Here is a 16,375-nt window from a genome sequence, read left to right on the forward strand (position 1 = left end):
TGGAGGCATATGCGACACTCATTGGTGAAGAGAACATGATGCCCATCTGTACTGCACTGCATGGTGTTGTGGTTGCAAAGATGGACCTCGCCATGGACATCGGAAGTAAAGTTGTGCATCAGTGTCATGCAGCCTATTGTGCACAGTTTGAGTCATAACAAGACATCCTGTGGCTGCACGAAAAGCATTACTCAACATGGTGGTGTTGCTGTCAGAGTTCCTCCGAGCAATAATCCAGAGGTAGCGGTCATCCATTGCAGTAGTAGCCTTTAGGCGACCTGAGAGAGGTATGTCATCAACAGTTCCTGTCTCTGTATCTCCTCCATGTCTGAACAACATTGCTTTGCTTCACTCTGAGACGCCTGGACACTTCCCTTAGTGAGAGCCCTTCCTGGCACAAAGTAATAATGCGAATGCAATCGAACAACGATATTGACCGTCTAGGCACGGTTGAACTTACAGACAACATGAGCCATGTACCTCTTTCCTGGTGGAATGATGAACTGATCAGCTGTTAGACCCTCTCCGTCTAATAGGCGCTGCTTGTGCATGGTTGTTTAGATCTCTGAATAATCAAAGGATCTGTGTCTGTGATACAATATCCACGTCTATCTTCAGGAGTTCTGGGAACTGGGATGATGCAAAACTTTTTTTTTAATGCGTGCTGTATTAACATCACATATTGCCTATTTGTGTGCATTTCATGATCTGCATATTTTAGGAAGAGAATTTAGTTTGTGGGTCATTAAGTGAGAATGGAGGGATGGCCAAGAATTCTGCACACCTGTGCACTCTTCCCCCACTATCACACCATGCAACTGTGAACGGCTTGCAGTGGCTTGGTTTCATATTTCAATGCTCAACACCACAAAACTATAAAGAAAACGAATTTTTGGTATTATTTAATTAGTTGTGGTGTACTGGAGATATAATAAAGTTTTCATCTGGTACCAACTGTCACCATATGGGCAGATACAGACAGTTTTGCACATTCTCATTACTAAGGTAATCATGACTTAAATTTCATAATAAAAATAACCTTCCACACAAACATGTGGATGGGAATAAAGTATCACATTTTCAACCTCATTATGGGGAGGTGGAAACTCTTATCAAGGAAATCTGTCCGAGACAGTTTCCAGGTAAAAGAATTTGCAGATTGATCAGTTTCATTTGCACATGTGCAGGAGCACTTTCAACTGAAACAGCAAATGGTCTCGAAAACAGCTGAAAAACAGATGGAAAAGTTGTCAGTGACTGCAAAAGTTTAGAAAATTCTTTCAGTGCCACAATGAATTCTTTAAAATTCACATTTTCTTTAAGACTCAAGTTCTTTGTTTGTCCCCCCTCCCCCCCCCCCCCTCTCTCTCTCTCTCTCTCTCTCTCTCTCTCTCTCTCTCTCATTTCATTTTTTCCCTGACAATCCCATTTTCTTTTTAAATTTCAAATCAGAAATTATTTTTTCCTTACTTTGCATTGTCTTACTGCACACAGTGTGCAGTCAAGTCCACTTAAAATGCGAGGTCTACAGTCTGTTCCCTATGTTGTAATTTCCATTCCTGCTTCGCTTCTTCCTACATAAATTCAACTATAGCTGGTTTTAAATCGAAAAATCAGTCCAGGTGTTCCCCTGTACTAGACCAATGTACTCTGCAGTAATATGCAGGGTGAATCACTTAAAACATGCACCACATATGTTGTAGAAATGGAAATTGCTACTAATGTGCAGCTTTCAGACTGTAATGGTAGTCAGGGGCTCGTGTTGTTAGGAAATAAACAGACTGTAATAATAATAATAATAATAATAATACTTAAAGTGTGTTTTTGTGCAAACATATACTTTTTAATGGAGCATCTTGTAACTGGAATCCAACACCACCAGGCAGTGCAGGCCAATTGCTCGAGGGCATTGATGGTGAGTCATCAAAAACTACAGAAGGATAACAATGAAGACAACAACAGCAGTTATGGATGGATACGGCAGAATTTGCAAGTCCAAGGAACCAAACAATGATGGATTCGACGTAGGATGTAGAATGCAGTCAGAACACAACTGACTTCTGAGCAGCCCCTGTGCTGCGGGCTTTATAGGCCCCCGTGAGTGCCGAGAGGCTGGCGTGGCGTGCGTGGCCCACGCACAGCACTGTGGCAGTGACAGCAGCGTTCACAGATTATAGGGGTGCCACCTAGCGGCTATCATCTACATCCATGCCTTCTTCCGGGTTGTCCAAATTGTCAGACCGGGTCAACAGAGAACGATGCCTGTTGACATTAACAAACTAAAAGTGGGATACATTAGAATGTTAGCGGTGTTTCTTGCAGGATTCTTGTGCAAGTTGTTTACGAGGTGTTGTATTTTGAAAACATTTCACACCAGCACTTGTGTGCACCATTCAACGTGTGTAGTTGCTGGCTATGATGTTGTTACATTTGCTTACAGTGTCCCTGTGTGTCCCTTGAGTGCATTGTGACTTGCTACTCAGTTAGTGTGTTACATTCCGAGCAGTAGGTTGTGAGTGGACGATGGGAATTACCATCACAGAAAAAGCCAACCTGCTCATGGTCTATGGAGAGTTTAGGAAGAATGCAGTTTGTTCATGTACAGTGTATGCAGCAAGATATCCCAATAGACATCAACTTTAAATTATGAGAATCGTGTAAACTTATGTACATGGGCATTAAAACAGTATACTCCAGATGTATCGCGTACCTTGTTTAATGGTGAAGCCACATTTACCAATCACAGCCAGGTAAACTACGAAAACATGCATTATTGGTCTGTTGACAATCCCCATTGCCTTCGTCAGGTGGAATGTCTGTGCCCATGGCGTGTGGGATTGTGAACGACAAGCACATAGGCCCTTGTTTCATAGATGGAACACTGAACGCCCACAAGTATCACAGCCTCCTAACAGATAACCTTCCGTGGACACTAGAAGACGTTCCTCTGCAGACTTGGAGGAATGTGTGGTACCAACATGATGGCTGCCCAGCCTATAGTGCACAAAGTACTACAGCATGTCTTCACAAAATGTTTTCAAATTGTTGGATTCAATGCAAAGGACCTGTATCTTGGACAGTTCAGTCCCCGGATTTGACATCTGTAGACTAGGGAAAGCTGAAACACACTGTCTAAAAGGACATAACCAACTACACCCGATGATATGCAACAGTATGTTACTGCAGCATGCTTGGATATCACGCTGAAATGCTAGCACATGTGCAGCAGTTGTTCCATACCAGACAGGAAGCATGATTGCTTCCACTGCTGGCGGTCATTTTGAACACAACCCGCGATGGTCAGCTGTCCTGTTACTTGTCAGAATCCACATAACTAGTGTCTTCACTTTTGCTGTTCTTTATTGTGTGCTATCATTGGTTCTGTACAAGTGTGGGAACTTATAAAATATCTCTCATAAATGACACACTACAGTCCTGCAACAAATGCCAGTGACATTCTAATTTACCCTACTTTTACTTTGTTAACATCAATAGGCATTGTTCCATTTAAAAAAGTATGTTTTCACAACATACACACTTCCTAAGTATTATTAGAATCTGTTGATTGGTTAACAATAGAGCCCTTGACCACCAATCTATTCTGTGAAAACTGCACATAAGTAGCACTTTCCATTTCCGCAGCATTTGCGGTGCAAGCTTTAGGTGTTCCACCCTGTGTATAGTCTACATACTCTCCATTCAGTTCCATCAGAAATTTTGCAAATGGCGGTGTAATAATGTGTCCAACTTAAGAAAATTTACTACTCCTATGCCCAGTTTCATCATGTGCTCCATGCCTGCAAATTTAGCACAAAGTGCTTGTCGATGTACGGAACAACGAACCCGATACAAATTGTCTGTCAATTATTGTAATTTTTTGTTCTTTCATGACCAAAAAAATTTTTAAAATCTTTCTGCACAGGTTTGTAATATCCTTCCATAGCAAATTTGTGGTACATATGAGTTACGCAATAGCGTAATAGAGATTGAGAATTCCGATTGTTCTCTTCTGTCATTCTCATTCATTGTTAAAGGCATATGCAATTGAGCGCAAGACTGCTCTTTTTGTGCAAAGAGCAGCTGGACCTGTGAACTTGCTTTTGTAGGGTAAAGAGCAATGACACCACAATTCTGCCAACTGAGGAATGTTGTGCTGACTGAAAAATGCCACAAAAGTCTGCTAAATGAAATGTCATGCTAAACTAAGTACTTCAGAGGAGGACTGAGCAAAGCCGAGATGTACCGAGTAGTACCAGGACAGGCCAAGCTTCGTACCACACGCACACAACACACTGTGCACACTCTCAGTTCTGCACACTGTGAACAATGCTTTGATAAAGTATATATGTATTTGTGAGTAGTTCCGGGGGCACAGTCCCATTCCTTAACCTCTCATTCTTGTAATTAGACAAGCTGGTAGTGGCACTGGCCATACTTACAGCAGGACTTTATGGACAGGCACTCCTGAATTTTCTCCATACTTCTGGGGTGTGGAGGTCCGTGTCCAGATGTCAAGTTTCTAAAGCAGTACGGTTCAGTTCTCAGAAAATACCCAAAAAATCACATTCATATATGATCCTGGAGCTGTTAAGTGCAACATCAACATTTAGACTACTTCACCAAAGTTACTGGCAGACAAGTGCATACTGCATAAGTCGTGTAACCACGAGGTCCCTGGTTCGAATCTAGCTAGGGCAATTTTTTTACTTTTATATAGATTCTATTTATGTTGTCAAATAGAAATGTTAGTTACAAATATTGACTCATCATTTAAAAATAAAAAAAGGTAGCAGAAATTTTGTTTTCATATGATTAATAATCAAAAATAAAAATATTTTTGTTATAAAATTATTATTCAGTATTTGTTAATTGAAATTTCCTTCTGATACAAAATGTAGAATTTAAATAAAAATAAAAAAGTGTAACAAGAACCGAACCAGCAAACTTGTATTTATAAGACTTACATGCAATGTGGTCAGGTCCCAGTGAATCTTGTAAAACGAGAGCAATGTTTTGTGCTTAAGGGGGGATGTAATGGAAAATATAAACATTTATTTAAAGAATCATTACAGGCATATTTATTAATGTACAAATCTAAAATTTTACATGTGTAAAGCAAAAGAGCTGTGTTCTAACAGAAAAATATAATAAAATATGCAGGATTAATATTTTGCCAGAAATTTGAATTTTTTTTTAAATTGTCTTTTTTATAAGAAGCCATAACTCAAATTCTAGTCATGCAGTTAATCTGAAAATATTATTGTAGTGTCCTGAGAAAATTATAAGACCACTGAACTACAGTTATTAATTTGTGGTACGAATTGTATCATTAACAGAGTTTTTAATTTTGCACATCCAGAATTAACTTTTTGTTTCCTACATTCAGTCATATAAAAATCAGAATGTAAGTGCAGAATCTCATATTTTTTAGTTCCAGGGAGATAGCAACACTCTGTGAACAGTTCATAGTATTAGTGCATATACTTCATGAGAAAAGTCTACTAATAACATAAAAAATGTAGAACAGGAAAAATGAGGTTCAAAGATTTGCTCCTCATAGTCCTACATGTACTAAGCTTACCTCAATTTTAAAATCCTCCATACTGGCACTCCTCATCCTCCAGGTTTCTCTTCTCTCCTCTTTGAATCTGCCTGGCCTGTATTTGCAGGTAAGACATTGATCTGTTAGCCTTCTTGACCCTGCTCTTGTTGATGGTGTAAAATGCTTTTGTTGGACACGCACCAGGATCTATACCAACTCTCTTCAGCACTTCAATTCTGCCATTATTTCCATTATTGTAACATAAAACTGCATCATAGACACCTATTTTGAGTACTTAAAGTCCACAGAATGTCCTTTTTGAGCATCTAATCCAAATTAAATTATAGAGGCTTTCATTTGCATTTTGTGTCTTTCCATGAAGACACTTTATCAATAAATCAGAGTTTGTAAGAAACCTGAATGTGGGGTTCATCGCATTCATAACAGTTTCTGGTAATGGGTGTTTATGTGATTACGTCTCATTTTCGTTGTTGAACTTACACCAACTGTCTTTCGGACACAGATTGTGCATTGGTGTTTGATCAGTGGATAGTTCGTGGAAAAACAGCATGCCTCATTGCCTCTAAATTGTGTGTGTTTTTCCTGATAGCTCTCCCGTAAAATAACTGAAGAGAATCAGTTTCTTTCAGAGTAAACCTGCCTTTTTGTCCTAGTGGTTTTCCATCCTCAAGTACTTCATCTTTCTTCTCCTTCAGCAAGCGATAAAGCCTACCACCAAGCCTCTTTTGGATGTGGCCAACACATTCCAACTTTTCTGTTGTTGTATTGTACAGATCTTTATCTTTGAACTAAGAGGAGTTCCCATCACCAACGTATTTAGTATATCTAACACTATACTCCATACTGGTCCTTGGATCTGGAGAACATCCTCACAACTGCAGCAGCCTCCATGCCTCCACTTGAGCCACTAATAATTTTTAGAGCATGCTACAGCATGCTTTTCTTGCCACAGTTTCTCACTGTCTTCATTGTTGGACATTTTCCTTGTTGCACACTGGTGGCAGTATTTAGACATAATTTCTACATCTAAAACTTTACCTGAGTCAACACCAATAACAGATGCAACTCCATACAGAGATATGTGACCCCTTTTCATTCAGGTCCTATCTACACACACACACACACACACACACACACACACACACGTACGTACGTCAGTAACATTTGTAGGAGATTTATTGTCATGAATATCTACCCCAGGATCTATTTCTTTTTGGTTTGTTTCCACCAATTCCTCCACTGCTTTCTTCATAGAAACTTCGACAGTATCGCGAACAGCATCAGACATTTCTTTATTTATTTTTTCAAACCTTATACAAGGTAGAGGCATGTTCAGGAAACCATACAATAAGTTACCTCCTTCCCTGCCCTATGCAAGGCATATCAGAACATATGTTAACCTGAAATTGCTTTCATAGGCTACCATAGTCAGTTTTTTTTTTTTTTTTTAGGAGGAAAGTGAAAATTCATAGCCGCACAAATTACAAATTAAATTAAGACCGCAAGCTGTTCCCACTCTTCTTTCTTCAACAACAATCACGCATTCCGTATTCTTACAACTAACACGTGAACATGAAAACTTTATAGCCTGGCAGAGAAGCTCTAAATCAATAAGTCTGAATTCAGTGGAATCTATATCAACAGCATTCAAGCACCTGCACAATTCTCCTGTCCCACATTTCGATGCTTATGTTCTTCATTTCAAGCTACTTCCTACTGATTTTCATGAAACCCTGTTTCCTAAACAATGTTTTTCCACCGCCCATTATGCATAAATCTTGACTTCCACTTAAAGGTTTGCGAATTCAACCTTCAACCTACTAATATGTATTAGTATTCTTGAAACGTAAATAAACCACTGCAAGAAAGTTTTCAGGCAAAGACATAGATGTCGGCCAAAGATATCGAAAGAAGATAGCCTTCACACTGACAAAAATTCCGCTGTAGCAAGCAGTTTCCCAAATGCCGGAAAAGGTGGGATTGGCCGCCAGTGCAGAGTTAATAAGTTTAACAATTTAAAGGCATTTCTAAAGCTGCTATCACAATAAGATTCACATACAACTTCGATTAAAGTGTGTAGATAAAAAAATTATACTTTTAAAAATTGATTTTTTGAACACTCTCTCTCTCTCTCTCTCTCTCTCTCTCTCTCTCTCTCTCTCTCTCTCTCTCTGCCCCACCCTCTGTGTGGCTGGCCACTGACTTTCAAATTTTACATGTATGAAAAATACTGATGAGGGCCACTGCAGAAGGACCATTCATTAGACTGAAATCAGTTGGGTAGTTTGCATGTACAACAAGCATTTTAGAATGGACTGGAACCATTAAGCAACTCTAGAGGCAAAAAAGAAAAACTGTGAAATGTAGGTGTGCAACACCTACTCCCAGAAAACATATTTGTGTTTGTATTTATGTCAACTTGAAACGCGCGCGCACGCACACACGCGCGCGCACACACACACACACACACACACACACACACACACACACACACACACACACACACACACACACACAGTGAGCCTGTGTAGTTTCTAAGTAGAGTACAAGTAATTAAGGTTGCTGTCCTAACTCTTTCCAGGTTATCTTGGATGGTAAGGTTACGAGTCCCACAGGTGGTTACATGCTGTCAATGGGCCGCGGTGGCGTGCTCGTACCGACTAGTGTCATGCAAGTGGGTGGGAGGACATACTTGTACACGCCCCCGTCTGCGAGCAACGCGCGGCGGGTAGCAGTCACTGCCTCCGCTCCAGCGACAGCAGCTTCTGCTGGTCGGCTGGTTACATCTCCGAGTGTCCCTGCCAGCAGTCCAATTGTCCCGCGTATAAGCAGTGTGCGGTCACTAGCTCCACGGGCCTGGGACAGGGCGGCTGGTTCAAGCAGTAGCAGCAGTAGTGCCACCACGACTGTAACGACAAAGTCTTCGCAGCCCAGGTAATTCTGTCCACTGTACCAAAATGTCTCTGAGTCATCTTGGTTTCTTTTTGTATCTGCTTCTTAGCACTTGTGAATATTGTTTTATTTGTAAATGTAGACAAGCTAGTTGTTCTTCTTTTCATATTTCACACAATAGATTTTTTTGCTGTTATGTAGTTAATTTAAGTGCACAAATATAATGTTCTATAATTGGAGAACTTTGGTAGGTTTCATTGCATGAAACTTGTTTTGTTTGAATGGCAGTATTCAAATGTGACCCATCAAAAGAAAACTGTTGGTCTTTGACATTTTTCTATTAAGCGCATACTGAAGAAGCAAAAGTAATGTTACAGTAGAGCATCAACTATCTGAAACAACTGCAGTGGGGCTGCTCATTCAGGTAAATGGTTTTTCACGTAACTGATCATTTCCGAAAATGTATTGTACCAGTGGTCCTAGGAATGTTGTTGTTGTTGCTGTTGTTGTTGTTTGTTGTTGCGGTGGTCTTCATTCCAAAGAATGATTTGGTGCATGTTAGTCTTCTCATTGCTAGCCCCTTCATCACCGCATAACTAGTGCAACCTAATCCAGTTGAATCTGCTTACAGTACTGAAGCTTTGGTCAGTCTCTACAGCTGTTACCCTAAACCAAACTGACTGTTCATTGAAGCAGCAGGATGTTTCATATCAACTGATCCAGTGTTTTACTCAAGCTGTGCCATAAATTTCTTTTTTCACAATTCAGTCCAGCACCTCGTCATTAGTTACTCATTGCACCCATCCAATTTGCACTGTTCTTCTGGAACACCACGTTTAAAATTCTTCAATTCTGTGTTATTTATTGTTGGTGTTTCAGTTGTGTGTAAGACTTCACTCCATAGAAATACCTTCAGAAAATTCTTCCTGACATTTAGATTTTTATTTATGTTTTTCAGAAATGCTTTTCTTGCATTGCCAGCCTGCATTTTATTTTCTATCTAGTTAGGCAGTCATCACTTATTCTTCTGCCCAAATGGCAGAATACACCTACTAGCTTAAGTGTCTTATTCCCTAGTCTAATTCTGTCTGCATCGCCTAATTTAATCCATTTCATTTACTTACCCTTGGTTTACTTTTGTTGATGTTCTTCCAAATCCACTACAGAGCGAGGTGGCACAGTGGCTGGCACAGTGGACTCGTATTCGGGAGGACAACTGTTCAAACCCACGTCCAGCTGCCCTGTTATAGGTTTTCCATGATTTCCCTGAAACGCTTCAGGCAAATGCCAGGATGGTTCCTTTGAAAGGGCATGGCAGACTTCCTTCCTCATCCTTACCTAATCCGATGGGACTGATGACCTCACTGGTTGGTCACCTCCTCCCAACCAATCCAAATCCTTTGCTGTCTCACAGAGAGTAACTATGTCAACAGCAAACCTCAAGATTGTATGTCTTCCCTCTCAACTGTACATAGAATATGACACAAATAAACACTAAATTAAACAAAAAACTGTAGGTTCATGTTTTGTACCGCATTTCTTATAAAGAAAAAAACTGACTACATATCCTTGTTTGAAGAGTTCAAAATGGCTTTAGTTAGATTTTGCAAGCATTTTAAGGACATCAGTTGGATGCCACATTTTTCTTGTTGTTGCAAGCACTTCATTGTCATCTCTAGTTAGTGAAAGGCTTCCTCACTGGCTCATCATTGACAATGGCAACTGTTTCGTCATTTGTCAGTTATTGATAGTTATTGTCATCACCACATTCCACCCTGTCTTGAATATTTTCCCATTCACAATCTTCAAATCCTCAAGATTTTAGAATCATACTGGTCAGTTCAAATAAAAATTGATTCATTGATAGTTCTTCAGGTGCAAAAATAGACCCAACTAAAGTAAGGAAAGTATTTGAAGATATATACAGTGCTTAAATCCCATTTCCTGCCATTTTCTTATTTTTCTGTGCAAATTTCCATCTTATTGTCAACTACAATCACAAATTTTGCAATGTTATCAGTGATCTTTGTAAGGCATGTGGTTGCTTCTTTTCCAACTCCATATTCTCGAGCTGAGCTTCATCCACAAACACCTTTCTTCAACTGGTCTGTTGCTTTATCAGAATCTCAAATAATAACACATTCATGTTTTGTTGGCATTGTGAACAGCATGACAACAGGATGATCTGTCACAAGCAAGGATTCAGTGGTTAACATACAACAGAAACAATGACAGTTGGCAGGGCAGGGGAAATCATCGAACTGGCCAGCAGGAGAACTTCTATGTGGTACGCATGCAAATTTGATTTTGTCATCTGGAACACTTTCGGTTAACTGATGCTACTTGTGGTCAGTATTTGGATAATTGATGCTTTACTGGCTGCTGTAGATCTTGTTAACACAGCATACAGGAAGTTGTTGTAAATGAGCAAAGAAGCCAGATGCAGAGTAGCTCGTTCTCCATTCTAAGAATGCTTTCTGTATCCAGCTTTAATCCAGTCCTACAGCCTGCAGTCATCACCTTTTTAGAAAACTACAAACAGATGCCACTGATGCGTATGTAGCAGTAATCTTCACCCAAGAATTACCAGATTTCTTGTGTTGGTGATGTGCACGATTTCTCTTACTCTTGTTCTTTGCGACATTAGTGAAAGAATTGTTACAATCAACTTTTGTTCTATTAAAGTAATATTCCTTCCACATGACTCACCCGAGAATCTCAGGCAAGTTCATTGCAGAGTGTAAATCAGTAGAATGAACTTGGCATTGTCTTACAAATTTTTCAAATTTTGCTAAGTTTTCCTGAACCATCAGAATGGCAGTGTGCTCCATATCCCATGTTTGATGTATCACTTCATCAACAAATGTATTTGCTATGGCCTTTGGAAACAGCTCCAGTTTATTTTCATGTGTATATCGTATGTTCTGTGGATAAAAACATGTTTATCCCTGTGCTCTTCTTCTCTGTAGTATACAACTGAACAAGTAAAATCTGCCGAGTGATTAAGAATCATCCAACATTTCCTTAAAGTCCTAGTTTCCTTGGTGTTGCATACATTCATTCACACTAAACCTATGTGATAGGGTTCTGTGAAAATGGAATTTCCTTTGGAATGTCTTGACATTTTATGCAAAAGGCTCACATCAGTGTGAGAAATTAAAAGTTCTGTCTTTAAGATGGTGGTAAGATCACGTATTTATGTTCAGTCTTAGTGAAAGTATACAGTTTTCTCTTTGTCCAGTAATTTGTAGTCACCTTACATCATGTTGGTCGTTATCCTTCAGACTGATACTGGAATAGTTCCTACTGCAATATTCCTTTAATCCATCTGTATTCAGTTAAACTAGTGTACCACGTCTTATGAGATTGTCATAAGAGGCAGTGAAACCCCACGAAAAAATAAATGTGATTATGTGGCCCAATAAGAATGCACAATTTAAATTACAAACCATTTTTTTTTTTTTTTTTTTTTTTTTTTTTTTCTCTGATCAATTGGCAATGCTTGATGTTGCTCACTTGTCAGCTAGAAACATTGCAGATGATGAAAATGAATTGAGTTGCTCTCAAACGACACATGGTCACAGTCAAAATGTATTATAAACATGGGGAAAGTTCTTCTGTGACACTCTGCAAATTGCGTTTTCAGTTTCTTGACAAGTTGACTAGTAATTGAAAAGTTTAAAGAAATTCTTTAGTTCCTGTTGATAAGCTACAAAAATGACGAACTAACAAATATGCTGGAAATGTTACTTCAGCAAATCAGAGTGTAACTCAGTCATCGAACCACGATTCTCCATTGATCACAAGAACTGAACATTTCAAGGAGACTTGTGCAGTGAATTCTACGTAATTATATTCATCTACACAGCTACAAGGATCAGCTGATGCACTTACTACTGCCAGCTGACCATTTGCATCAGAGTGAATTTGCCAATTGGGTGTTGGAAAACGAAAATGTGGATCACAATTTGGGAAGGAATGTCATCATTATGGCACTTTCCCAGCTGGACAGCTTCACCAACTGGCATAAATATCACATTTGAGATGACAATAATCCTAGACTAACACTTTGACAACTGGTATATGCGCAATGAGCCACTGTCTGGTGCTGATTTTGAGCAAATGAAATGCTGCAGGTGATGCTGTGATGGTGTATTTTGGCACAACATGAGTTTCTTGGCCCCCAGTTTAGGGGGGCGGGGCAGTCCGCAAAAACTCGTGGCTCCAGCAAGATGGCCTCACCTGTTACACTGCATGTGAACTGTGCACATTGTTGCAAGAGAAATTTTTTATGTTAACTCACCCAACAGAGACCGAAATTGGCCACCGAGAGCTTGCAACACGTTGCGTGGTTTTATGTGAAGTCATGTTTGTGAGGAATGTCGGCGTGAACAGTTACGCACATTTCCAACTGGACGGTTACATCACTGAAGTGAAGTGTCACATTTATGACAATGAGAATACTTGAGAATTTTTGAACAAAGTTTCTGCAGACATTTGTGTGATGTCATTTTCCACATGTAAGTGCCTTATACATTAATGAACTTAAAATAATAACATTCCAAGTAGCTAATGTGCTTCATTCAAAAATTAAATTTTGCATTCTTATTGGGGGCACCCTTTTTCACAAGTTGTGTAGGGTGTAAAAGTTGTTCAGCCAGATACTTATTACAGTAATATGAACTTGGAGATTAAAATTTTGTGTAATTTTGGGTTGTGGTTGTCAGTGTTCCAGAATGTGAGCATTAGATTGTACTGTAGTGACTTTGCCCACAGGCTATCGGTGACAGTTGTGCCCAAGAGTGGTACAACAAGCACCTCTTTGCCAAAAGGTTCTGTCCCTGGTCCAAAACCAAGCACCATAGTGACACCCACTGGCATCGTGCTGAGCCGTAACTTAGATGTCACCATGTCACCTGTGTCCCCGCAGTAAAAAAACAAAAAGTGTGTTTATACTTTCAGGTAATTGTCAGTGATAGAATAGAGATTGTGTAACAGCATGTGTGTATAACTCTCTTGTCACTCTTCTTGTCTGACGCTGGCTGCGGACTGTGGGTGAACCTGAAAATCTGTACCTCAGAGTCTTTGTTCATCAAAACTCTATTCTAACTGCAGGATGTTTCTGATATTTGGCTTTCTATTTTCCCACCATAACTGTTGGCTGCTTCAAAATTTTAACAGATAGTGCATTTACAATAGCTTGTGTATTCTCTTATATTTCCTATTCAGTCTATTTCTCTATTAACACTGTGCCTATAAGCACATTCCACTTTCTGTTTTCTCACTCAACTTATTAGTGCATGCCTTAATTAAACTTAAAAGCACATCTGTCTCAGTTGTGCTCCCTTCTCTCTTCAGTGATTTATATATGTGAAAGACTAACAAGGCAAGCCTGTAAATTGGACCTCATGTATCAAAGTGTGCAAGAAAACCACATGTAGTTGACTACGACTGGCAAGAGTATAATGGTGTGTTTACAAAACATATTTAATGGTTTACGTTTAAAATTTGCCATAGACACACGTTTGTGTTGGCAGTGTTCACCAAGAGGAACAAAGAAGTGCAATAATGTTTTTGTCTAGGATTGATAGTTAGTTTACCAAATTAAGTTGTGTGATTTGTCACCACATTGTGTTAGCAATGGACACACCTAATGCCCACTATTTGGTTGTATTATTTGTACATAGAACAGTTTCGTTTTGGTAATATTGCCAACATTTGCTTTAAGAATCATGAAAGGAGGTTGTATACATGAGAGAGAACTGGAGAGAAAGAAGGGTTTCAGACAGATTATATTACGCTAAGACAGAGATTTTAAAACCAAATCTTAAACTGCAAAACATTTACTGGGGCAGATGAGAATTTATGGATTATGAACTGCATATTAAAACTGAAGAAATTAAAGGCACAGGATTTGGGTAAACTGTAAGGTTATATTATTTTTACACAAAACAATTGCATTATAATAGTATTACTAACTATTGGTTTAAGAGTCATGAGAGGGGGTTGTATATGTGGAAGAGATGTAGAGACACAATGTGATTTCCCATAGATCGTTATGCTGAGAGAGAGAGATTTCAAAACTAAATTTTAAAGGAGGGTGTACATGTGGAAGAGGCCTAGAGACATAAATAGTTTATGGTGAGACAGAGACTTCAAAACTAAATTTTAAAACTGCAAAATATTTCTAGGGTCGGAAGTGGACTATGACTTTAACTTATTGGTGGTTCTTCTTATTGAAACGAGTTGTACTCGATTAAATTAAAAGAATCAGACATTGTTGAGAGTTACACAGGGAGCATTAGGCAAAGACTGTTTGAAACGGGGGAAAGGAATACAACAGAAGACAAATTTGTAGCCGTGAGAGATGTTACTGAGAAGGCAATATAGGATCAAGTATGTAAACAGACAAGGCCTATTAGAAATCCTTGGACAAGATGTAGGATATAGAACTTAACTGATGTGAGGAGAAAATATAGAATTGCAGCAGGTAAAAGGGCGTACTGGTGACTAAAAAATGAGACTTACACATTGTGCAAAATGTGCTGGAGGACAAATGCAAGGCTGTAGAAGAATGCATGACCAAGGAAAAGACAGGTGTCATTTACAGCAAAATTAGAGATGGAAAAAAGAGGTGATATTCCATGCCTATGTTAATTCTTTCACTGCTGTGGATGTGTGTACAAATCCTGCTGCGCCATTCCGCAGCTGCTGTGGATGTGTACATGTGCACCGCTTAGGTTTTCGGCGTATACAAAACCCAATAACTCGAGAACGAAATGAGATATCGTCCTGCTCTTAATTTTAAATAATATTTGATATATTACCTACATTTCATTTACTGCAATGTATGATCTAAAATCAACTATATGTAGAGTTTATGCAATGTGTTTTTACCTCTACAAAACCTTCAAATTTTCACGCTTTGTTTTACTTACCATGATGCAGCACAGTAACTGTCCCATGTAACAAAAAGAAATCCAGTCCTACATCAAGTGACAATATCAGACTGTAAGATGTGCAAAAATAAAGTTTTTTCACGTAATACTTTTCAAAAATCAGTTAATAAATATTTCATATTAGCCAGAACGCTCTCTCTCTGCTCAGTAACCAGTATTTGATGAGCAATACGGCCCATAACAAAACCTCCCTCAGTGCAGAATGCAGGGAGCATGTCTATAGCAGTGAACGTCCGCAGCTCGTGGTCGTGCGGTAGCGTTCTCGCTTCCCACGCCCGGGTTCCCAGGTTCGATTCCCAGCGGGGTCAGGGATTTGCTCTGCCTCATGATGACTGGATGTTGTGTGATGTCCTTAGGTTAGTTAGGTTTAAGTTGTTCTAAGTTCTAGGGGACTGATGACCATAGATGTTAAGTCCCATAGTGCTCAGAGCCATATAGCAGTGAAAAAGTGTAAACAAAAGGAGAAAGCTGATAGATAGAAAGTACCTATTGAAGTGCTGTAAAAGGGAAACGAGCTTGAGGACACAATTGTAGAAAAAAAGAGCAAGTAGGTGAAGATGAGGACAGTACTGCCAGAAGAATTTGGCAGAGCATTGAAAACCAAAACTGGATCAAGACACTTGGATTAAATGGCATTCCCTCTGAATTATTGAGATTCTTGGCAGAGCCAGCCATGACAAAACTATTCCATCTGGTGTGTTTGAGAGACACAAAACAGCATAATTGTAATTCCAGCAATGGCAGGTGCTGACAGGTGAGAGCACTACCAAACTATTGGTTTAATAAGTCATTTTTGCACGACACTGACTCAAATTATTTACAGAAGAAAGGAAAAACTAGTAGAAGTTGATATTGGGGGAGATCAATTTGGGGTCTAGAGAAATGTAGGAACGCATGAGGCAATACTGACCATAGGACCTGTGTTTATAAAATTTGGAGAGTTAAGGTAAGCTTTTGACAT

At 39.3% G+C, this 16,375-nt stretch overlaps 1 protein-coding gene across 1 annotated transcript in view; it reads left to right on the top strand.

The window, feature by feature from the left end:
• The window catches only part of LOC126424687 (mucin-17), a 166,358-nt gene that overhangs the window by 127,150 nt on the left and 22,833 nt on the right, over positions 1-16,375 (top strand). The window contains exons 16-17 of the mRNA XM_050087414.1: positions 8,145-8,497; positions 13,232-13,417. Of these exons, the coding sequence (XP_049943371.1) occupies positions 8,145-8,497; positions 13,232-13,388 (510 nt within the window). The 3' untranslated portion in view covers positions 13,389-13,417. The remainder of the gene's footprint in view (positions 1-8,144; positions 8,498-13,231; positions 13,418-16,375) is intronic.

This window comes from Schistocerca serialis, chromosome 10, assembly GCF_023864345.2.
Source record: "Schistocerca serialis cubense isolate TAMUIC-IGC-003099 chromosome 10, iqSchSeri2.2, whole genome shotgun sequence".
Taxonomy (NCBI): domain Eukaryota; kingdom Metazoa; phylum Arthropoda; class Insecta; order Orthoptera; family Acrididae; genus Schistocerca; species Schistocerca serialis.